Source organism: Danio rerio, chromosome 13 (assembly GCF_052040795.2).
Source record: "Danio rerio strain M-AB ecotype USA chromosome 13, GRCz13ab, whole genome shotgun sequence".
Lineage (NCBI taxonomy): Eukaryota > Metazoa > Chordata > Actinopteri > Cypriniformes > Danionidae > Danio > Danio rerio.
Window position 1 is genome coordinate 7617924 of NC_141033.1, and position 9577 is coordinate 7627500.

Sequence of the window (9577 nt, forward strand, 5' to 3'; positions counted from 1 at the left end):
AAGGTGTATAGAACTATCAAAGCATGTGTAACGGAGGCCAGCTAGTAAGTGCTGTGCAGGTAAACCCCACTCCTCTGACCACTAAAGGTTGCAATGGTCTTTAGCATCCTTGTTAGAGCAAATGACTCCCATGCGGAAGGTCGGCAGTTCGATACCAGCTCGGAGCGGGTTGGGTGGCGTAGGCCTGGCAGGGTTACACATGGTTGTTCATGAAAATGGTTCTATTTAGCATCAAAAAGAGTTCTGATACATTATTACAAGCTAAAGAACCCTAATTTGCTACTGTTTACAACCATTTTTCTAAAGAGTGTAGAGGAGATACATGAGAGATTATTGTAGGAGACTGCAGCAATGTCCAATTCCCCCATCAGATGTAGAAGATACTGGATTTGTGATCTAATATGACGAATAAAAAACTGATTTAGATCTGCAAAGGCCAAAAAATATGACTGCTGTAGTCAGCGTGGCGAATCAGGCGCTCTCAGGCTTACGTCACAGTCTGGTACTCATTTTTTATTCTTGGACATGAAACGATAAATAATTTAGGAGTGGACTAAGTGGCCATATCCTCAGAAAGTCTGAGTCATGTACAAAAAGAAAAAAAAAAACAACGACATCCCCCAAACACCTCAAACAGACAAAAGCCACACACACATCAGAAGTTCATGAGTGTCATCAGGCAAGCTCAGGCGAACAGCTGCACTTAAACACATCAGTGGAGTCACCTGACGGACCGCATCCTCAGTTCCCCTCCTGTCACCCAGAACACATCAAAACATCTTCTGTCTCTCCGCAAACTCAATTACGCATCTCTGCCGCATGCCTATAAAGGTGGAATGTTTTTCTTGCACCCTAATCCAATCATCTCCCAGACTCTCCGGAGCATCTCTGCAGCCATTGGCCAGAAGTGATCATGAGGGTGGAGTGAGATGCTCAGAAGGAGGGGCTTGCCTTGTTTAGAACAACCCTCCATCCCAAGTCAGCCATACCTCCCTTAAGAGTGTGTTAGTGAGCTTTAGTTTATTCCAGCAGAGAAGAGAGTGCAAACTAATGAGGACAGAGCAAGACATCTCTCTTCATCTTCATCAGCATTCACCGACTTTATTTTGTCCTCTGCATCTGGACTTGAAGACTGAGAGGAAAGAAAGGAAGCAGCAGGTTTTTTTAAAGCCTCGGAGGACGAGAGGGAGAGGAAACAGGACGAATCTCTATTGAAAGACTGGACAAGATAGACAGCCATCATGTGCGACTGTTTTCATCTGGCATTCCCCAACTGGCATGCATCAGCCACGGGTGGGCATCACTCTTTATTTTGCTCTGCTTCTCTCTCTCTCTGTTTCTGTCTCACTCTGCAGGCTCTGTGCTATTTTTATCTCGGCGCTCAGCACCTCTTGCAGTCGGGCTGTGGAAGTGTGTGTTAGTGGGACAGTACTGGTGCTGAGCTTGTTGACAAGCATCACTGCGTTTCGCTGCTGAGATGACGCTGCACTGTGAGAGATCTGGGTGTGTCTGCAGTAAAGGGGGCGTGGCTATGAGGATGTGGGTGTGTCGACAGAGTTATGCAGTGTTTTATTAACGGCTTCTGCAGGGATTTTTGTTTACAATGTCGAGATCGGGATTTTAGGAATTGTTGTATTATTTGGATATACAGTTGAAGTCAGAATTTTTAGCCCCCCTTGGTTATTTTTCCCCCAATTTCTGTTTAACAGAAAGAAGATTTTTTCTTTAACACATTTCTAAACAATAGTTTTAATAACTAATTTCTAATCACTGATTTATTTTATTGTTGCCATGATGACAGTAAATAATATTTTACCAAATATTTTCAAGACACTTCTACACAGCTTAAAGTGACATTTAAAGGCATAACTAGGGTAATTAGGCAAGTTATTGTATAACGATATTTGTTCTGTAGACTATTGAAAAAAATATAAAGCTTAAAGGGGCTAATAATATTGAACTTAAAATGTTTATTTTTTATATTATTAAAAACTGCTTTCATTCTAGCCGAATTAAAAAAGACTTTTTCCAGTAGAAAAAATATTGTTAGACATACTGTGAAAATTTCCTTGCTCTGTTAAACATCATTTGGGAAATATTTAAAAAATTTAAAAAAATGTAAAGGGGGGCTAATAATTCTGACTTCAACTGTATGTATTAAATCGTAAGAGGTTATCTTTTGTGTTTCCTTCTACCATACTGCACTTCATTAAAGTAAAGTGCTATTTTATTAATTTTTTTTCATTTAATTTGAAAATTTCAGTGATATGTAATGAAAATATATATTTAATTTGAAAATGTACACTAGCGGTGAAAAGTTTGGGGTCAGTAGGATTTTTAAATGTTTTAAAATAAGCTTCTCCTACTCATCAAGGCTGCATTTATTTTATCAAAAATACAGTACACATTATAAAATTGTGAAATGTTATTGTACTATAAAATAACTGTTCAAATATAGTTTATTGTTTAATTTAATCATTTATTCCAGTGATTTTACAGATGAATCTTCAGCTTCATTACTCCTGTCTCTTTAGAGTACTCCTGATCCTTCAGAAATTACTCTAATATTAATTATTATTATTAATGGTAATAGTAATAAAAGCAATAATGACTAAAGTAATAATTTGATTTGAAACTACATACAATAAGAAAGCAGTCATTTAAAATGTTTATAAATTTTTAACAATTCATTTTTTTTATATTTAATAAATGCCGTCTTGATGAACAGAATCATTTTCTTAAAAAAGAAAACATGACAAATAAACATGACAACTTCAACCTTTTGACCGGTAGTGTGCATATAGTAATTATGTATTCATAATTTATAAAATATATATTTTATACTTAGATATGTATTATTTTGTATATATGTAATATTCTTAATATTTAATAATAATAATTTTTAATAAACTGTATACATACATTTCATAACAATTTTATTAATCACATTGTATAGTTGTATAAATATAAATATATAAATAAATAAATATATATATATATATATATATATATATATATATATATATATATATATATATATATATAGTTGTACAAATTAGCATAAAAAAAACGTATAGAAAAATTATGAGCAATCTGCTATTGCAAGTAGTAAAAAGTTAGGGCTATTGTGCTAATGTGTATATTCAAATTTTTTATAAATATTGAAACATTATATATCACTATGTTGTGGACACTTTTGTTTTCTAAACATTTTTGCTTGTGCTCTTTTTAGCTATAGAACAGACTTTGTAATCCAAGTAAACTTTTAACCAAAGAACTTAAATCGACTTCAATTCATTTTCCTTTAACTTGACCTTCACATGAACTCCAAGGTCTTGAGAATAACAAACAGACACTTAGAGTGGCCTAAATGAGATGACAGCCATATGTTTTGTAATCGTACAGGGTGCAATGAGCAGCCAATACATCTTGCAGTACAACAGCTCCCTGACAGCTAAATGACTAGATATACAATGGCGTACACAAGGTTTAATTAAATCAAACGTGTTTGTGCGCTGCTTTTCTACAGACATGAATCTGCAATGTCAGGTTCATTCTGCAGCTTTTCCATGACGCTGAATGCTTGTAAGATTGCATTAACACGCTATCTGAGGAAATGATTCGATTATGGTCACACTCAGATAGGTACATTGGATAGGACTGACATGTAAACAGAATATATTGCATGATTCTATACTTAAAATATTATTTTGCTGCTTCTTCAAACTACGTATTTAAAGAGGACCTATTATGCCACTTTTTACAAGAAGTAAAATGAGTCTCTGATGTCTCTAAAGTGTGTATGTGAAGTTTTAGCTCACACAAATAATGTTTTATAACTGCCCCTTTTAGCCTTTGATCTTAATTGTGCCGTTTTAGTGACTGTTGCTTTAAATTTCAATGAGATATCTTCAAAAGAGGGCGGAGCTACAAATGCCTATGTGTCAGCATAGTGGCAGATTCAAAAACAGTATTATTGTCTGGTCAACGCTTGACAATTTACCCGCAGGGGGATAATGTGTATGTTCCATACAAGCTGAACGGTCAATTCTTGTCACGTGATTTGCGGTGCGGCATTCATTCAACTGCTTGCGTGCACAAACCGCACATTTCCATCTCTATTGGAAATATTGAACTTGCGCGAACTCTAGAAAAGACGCGATATGCGAACGGCCTCTAAAAGGCCTCCATTTGCGATTTCCAGCAGTTGATCTTCTTGCACAGACATAGTGGATTCACCTGATTTGTTGACAAATGGGTTGCGGATCTATTCCTTGGTAATTAGCGGGTTCTTCACTGGGCCTTTTCCCCTCAGCCGAAACGTAAGTGACAGAACACGGTCAATTTTCAAAATAAAAGATTTTTCAAAATAAAAGATCATTCAAACTCAAATAATAAATAAAACAGAAATAATTAATGGTTTCTTGTGCGGCCTAGTATTGATCCACGGACCGGTATCGGTCTGCAGCCCAGTGGTTGGGGACCACTGTCCTACGCTAATGAGGGAAATATCACTAATGGGTGAGGCTTTCTCCCTTTGATGACATGTACAATGGGACTTTTTTTATGAAGTGTAATTATAATAAATAAAATGTATACATTTTTACCATTAGAAGCTGGTTATATTCACACACTGTTGCTACACAACTGTGTTTAAACTCCTTATAAAAGTGAATTTGAGGTCCCCTTTTAAAATGAGATTCTCGGGGACAACTTAATTGTTTTATGTTCAATCCACTTAAATTTGTGTTGGGACAACATGAATGAATTGTATGGAACCCTGCATTTTTTACAGTCCATACTGCTGTACAAAATAAATAATACAGTAACTGTATATTTTAAACTATTAACTATTAGTTCATTAAACTATTATCACTATCACTAATAAATCACTTAAAACTATTAAAAATGTTCATTAAAGTCACTTTTTAAAACTTTTTTATGGTTGAAAGTTGTCAGAATAAAGATCAAGGTCCCATAATGTGATTCGAAAGTATATAATATATATATATATATATATATATATATATATATATATATATATATATATATATATATATATATATATATATATATATATATATATATATATATATATATAATATATATACTCATATAAGTTAAGCCCTTGTAAACAATTTATTTGGGCTGAACTTAAACAAGTTGAAAATTACAAAATGTAATTTGTTGGTTGAAATTCAACACATTTAATTTGTTTGCAAGACATATTTTTTTTCAGTGTATTATGTTAAAAAATTGTCTCGGTTAAACATCACTTGGGTAAAAAAATTAAAAGGAATCAAAATTTCACAGTCGTTTCACTTTGAAATGTGATTTGTTAAGATCATAATAGACAATCTTGTGCCAATTACTTTCAACTAGCAACTATTTTTTTTTTTTTAAGGTAGAGAACAAACTCTACCACAATAAGCATTGGTTAACCTTAGCTACAGTATATAGCATTATAACTATGCAATTTTTACATATTGTGAAAGTGGTTGGGTTTAGGGCTGGCTGGATAATCGCAAAATGATTGTTATTCCTATAGCATGCAATATACGTATCTTAGATATTTTTGGGGACAACTTAATTGTTTAAGGTTCAATCCACTTAAATTTGTGTTGGGACAACATTAATAAATTGTGTGGAACCCTGCATTTTTTATTGTTTATATTGCTGTACGTAATTAAAACGTAGTAACTGTATATTTTAAACTATTAACTATTAGTTTAATAAACTATTATCACCATTAAACTATTAAAATGTTCATTAAAGTCCCTTTTTTCAACTTTTTTATGCTTGAAAGTTGTCAGAATGAAGATCAAGGTCCCATAATGTGATTCAAAAGCATAAATAAATGGGTAAAAATAAAAACATGAATCACAAAATATGGAAAACTGCTCATTTACCGCTCATATAAGTTAAGTTCTTGTAAACAATTTATTTGGGCTGAATTTAAACAAGTTTAAAAATTACTAAATTTATATTGTGTGTTTAAATTCAACACATTTAATTTGTTTGCAACAATTTGGCAGACATGATTTTGTTTCAGTGTATTGTGCTTAATTTCTCGGTTAAACAGCACTTGGGTAAAAAATGAAAAAGAATCAAAATTTCACAGTCGTTTCACTTTGAAATGTGATTTGTTAAGATCATAATAGACAATCTTGTGCCAATTACTGTCAACTTAGACAATCTTGTGCTAATTACTGTCAACTACACTGTAAAAAGTGATTAGTTACTTAAGGTGAGTAAACCAATTGCCTTAGAAGCAACAAGTTGACTTTACAAAAATAATTTAAGCAAACCCATTGTAACTTGGAACTGTTAAGTTGACTTAATTTTTATAATTATGCTAATTGAACTCACTTTTTTAAAGTCAACTAATCCCATTTTACAATGTATTTTAGCACATCTGTTTTCAAATAATTGCTGTAATTATAACAATATTACACATTTGGTGCATCATTAAGTCTATAAAATCTACACATAGTCTGTATTGAATTTACAAGAAACACTGGAGTCAGAGCAGATTTATTTTAGTTACTGTCATTTTGCTTGATACAGAAAAGCTGGGGAAAACACAGATATAATACATGTGTAAAAAAGTGATTAGTTTACTTTTATTTAAAAGAAATGAGTACAATTAGCATAATTATAAAAATTAAGTCAACTTAACAGTTCCAAGTTACAATGAGTTTACTTAAATTATTTTTGTAAAGTCAACTTGTTGCTTTTAAGGCAATTGGTTTACTCGCCTTAAGTAACTAATTACTTTTTACAGTGTAGCAACTAGGATTTTTTTTTTTGAAGGTAGAGACCAAACTGTACCCCGATAAGCATTGGTGAACCTTAGCTACTGTATATAACATTATAACCATGCAATTTTTATTGTGAAAGTGGTTGGGTTTAGGGCTGGACAATATATCGCAAAATTATTGTTATCATAATAGCATCCAATATACGTATTTTAGATACTTTTGGGGACAACTTAATTGTTTTATGTTCAATCTACTTGCATTTGTTACGTTAATCAATTTGTGTTGTGACAACATGAATGAATTGTGTGGAACCCTGCCTTTTTTTACAGTCTATACTGCTGTATGTAATTAAAACATAGTAACTACACTTCCTAATCTGCAATTGCCTCTCTGAATATCACACTAACTGTACAACAAAAAAACAAAAACAAAAAAAAAAAAAACTAATACTACTAATACTTCCCTTCTTAGACTTTACAGACCTGAAACTTGCCTATAGCACTAATTCATTGTTGCTCTTGGTTGTGTAAATTGCTTCCTTGTCCTCATGTGTAAGTCGCTTTGGATAAAAGCGTCTGCTAAATGACTAAATGTAAATGTAAATGTAAATGTATATTTTACTCAAAACTGAGCCAGCTGTGACAGATGAATTCGGCTGTAAAACGTTCCTAAAGCAGATGAATCAATAATCCCAAAACTTTTTTTCTATAGTTTCGTCTGTTGATGTCTGGATTTTGCCTTTGTGGGGCAGTATAGATGCCGGTGGGCATGACTCAAGGTCTTTTTGAGGACTGTAGACTTGGATAATATCCAGAACACACTGACTGTGCATGATGAGCGAGATGTGGATCAGAATAAACACAAGAAATGGGAAATGCAAGAGTAAAAACTGTAACACTTTACAATAAGGTTCCATTGCATTTACTAACATGAACAAACAAAAAACAAATACATTCATATTACAGCACTTGTTCATCTCTGTTAACATTAATGACAATATAGTCTTTCATTCTTAGTTTGTGTTAACCGTACATTAATTAATGTTAACAAATACTACTTTTTATAACTGTGATTAATAAATGCTGTACAAGTCTTAGTTAATGTTCACTGTAAAAATGCTGGGTTCCACACGGTTCTTTCATGTTGTTCTAACACAAATCTATCAAGTTAGCTTAATGGTTTTTACAAATTTAAGTGGATTGAATATAAAACAATTAAGTTGTCCCCTCAAAAACTTAAGAATTGTCTTTTTCAGTTCACTTTAAATAGTTTGAACAAGCAGCAAAAGTCATTTTTTTAAGTGTTAGTCAGTGCTTTAACTAACATTAACTAATGAAACTATATTGCAAAATGTACATTAAAGTATTTTAAGAGTAAAAACATATTTTAGAAACATACTGCACTAAAATATTAGAGCATCAGCATGTCATAAAATATTTTAGAATTAAAAATTGATTATGGCCACTTAGAGTACAGTTAAAACTATCAGTGACTCATTAATGTCCTCCTGCTAATGAATAAATGATGAATTTGAGAGTGCTTATTTATTGTGGGGTGTATTATCAGAAGTTTTAGATGGATTGGACCTTGGTGAAAATATGGCGGACCTAAGTGCCTGCTCTCACACTAAAACTATCTTACATTACAAGAGATAAAAAAAACAAGGATGCAAACTGTATCCATTCTGGACTAAAAATGAAAAAATATATATATGATCCAGAAATATACTGTTGAAGACAAATTTATTATATAATATATTGTTTAAGCAGTGGCGCAGTAGGTAGTGCTGTCGCTTCACAGCAAGAAGGTTGTTGGGTCTCTGGTTCAAGCCTCGGCTCAGTTGGCGTTTCTGTGTGGAGTTTGCATGTTCTCCCTGCGCTTGCGTGGGATTCCTCCGGGTGCTCCGGTTTCCCTCACAGTATAAAGACATGCGGTACAGGTGAATTGGGTAGGCTAAATTGTTCGTAGTGTATGAGTGTGTGTGTGTGGATGTTTCCCAGAGATGGGTTGCAGCTGGAAGGGCATCCGCTGCTTAAAAATGTGCTGGATAAGTTGGGGATTCATTCCCCAGATTAATAAAGGGACTAAGCCGACAGGAAAATGAATGAATGAATGAATATTGTTTAAACAGTTCCTGTTATTTTTAACATGGCAAGGACATTCCAACCTGATCTCACGAGAAAACGCAAGTATTTTACGTTTTGTCAATGTAGTGACTAATACGTTCAAATTCAGTTCAGTCATATGAAATCGTACAATTTTAAAAAGGAGGCGTGGCACCTAACACCACCCCTAAACACAACCGTCATTGGGGGATGAGCAAATCGTACTAAATTGTACGAATTAGATCGTACAAATTCAAACGAATTAGCCACTAAATCAAAAAGTTACGAATTGCCGTGAGATTGTGTTGGACATTCTGCTAACCAGCAGAATCTTTTTACTTATTTCTATTATACACATGGTTTGGTAACACTTTATTTAAGGTGTCCTTGTTACAGTGTAACTCTTTATTTAAATACTGAGATATATTAATTACACACACTAACATACGGTTAGGATTAGAAAGCAGGTTTTGTAATTATGCATTATTAACTATATGTACTATACTAAGTACATGGAACGTGTAACAAGGACACCTTAATAATAAAGTGTTACCCAGGGTTTTTATGATTTGATTTGACATAATGTCATAAAAAATGTATTAGATCGTGAAGAGCAGGTAAATTTCACCAAAACCAAGAAGACATCTCTTTATCTATCTACAGTATTATGCCATATAATGTGGACCTTGTTGTTTAGTCATTGTACATATT

General features: G+C 33.2%; 1 protein-coding gene and 1 long non-coding RNA gene across 2 annotated transcripts in view; one reads left to right on the forward strand and one right to left on the reverse strand.

The window, feature by feature from the left end:
• Positions 1 to 9577, reverse strand: part of LOC137487363 (uncharacterized) — a 56020-nt gene that overhangs the window by 5976 nt on the left and 40467 nt on the right. The gene's annotated exons all lie outside the window — the stretch shown is intronic.
• LOC795051 overlaps positions 986 to 9577 on the forward strand; it is a 43474-nt gene continuing 34882 nt past the window's right edge. The window contains exon 1 of the mRNA XM_087278618.1: positions 986 to 1293. Within this exon, the coding sequence (XP_087134744.1) occupies positions 1242 to 1293 (52 nt within the window). The 5' untranslated portion in view covers positions 986 to 1241. The remainder of the gene's footprint in view (positions 1294 to 9577) is intronic.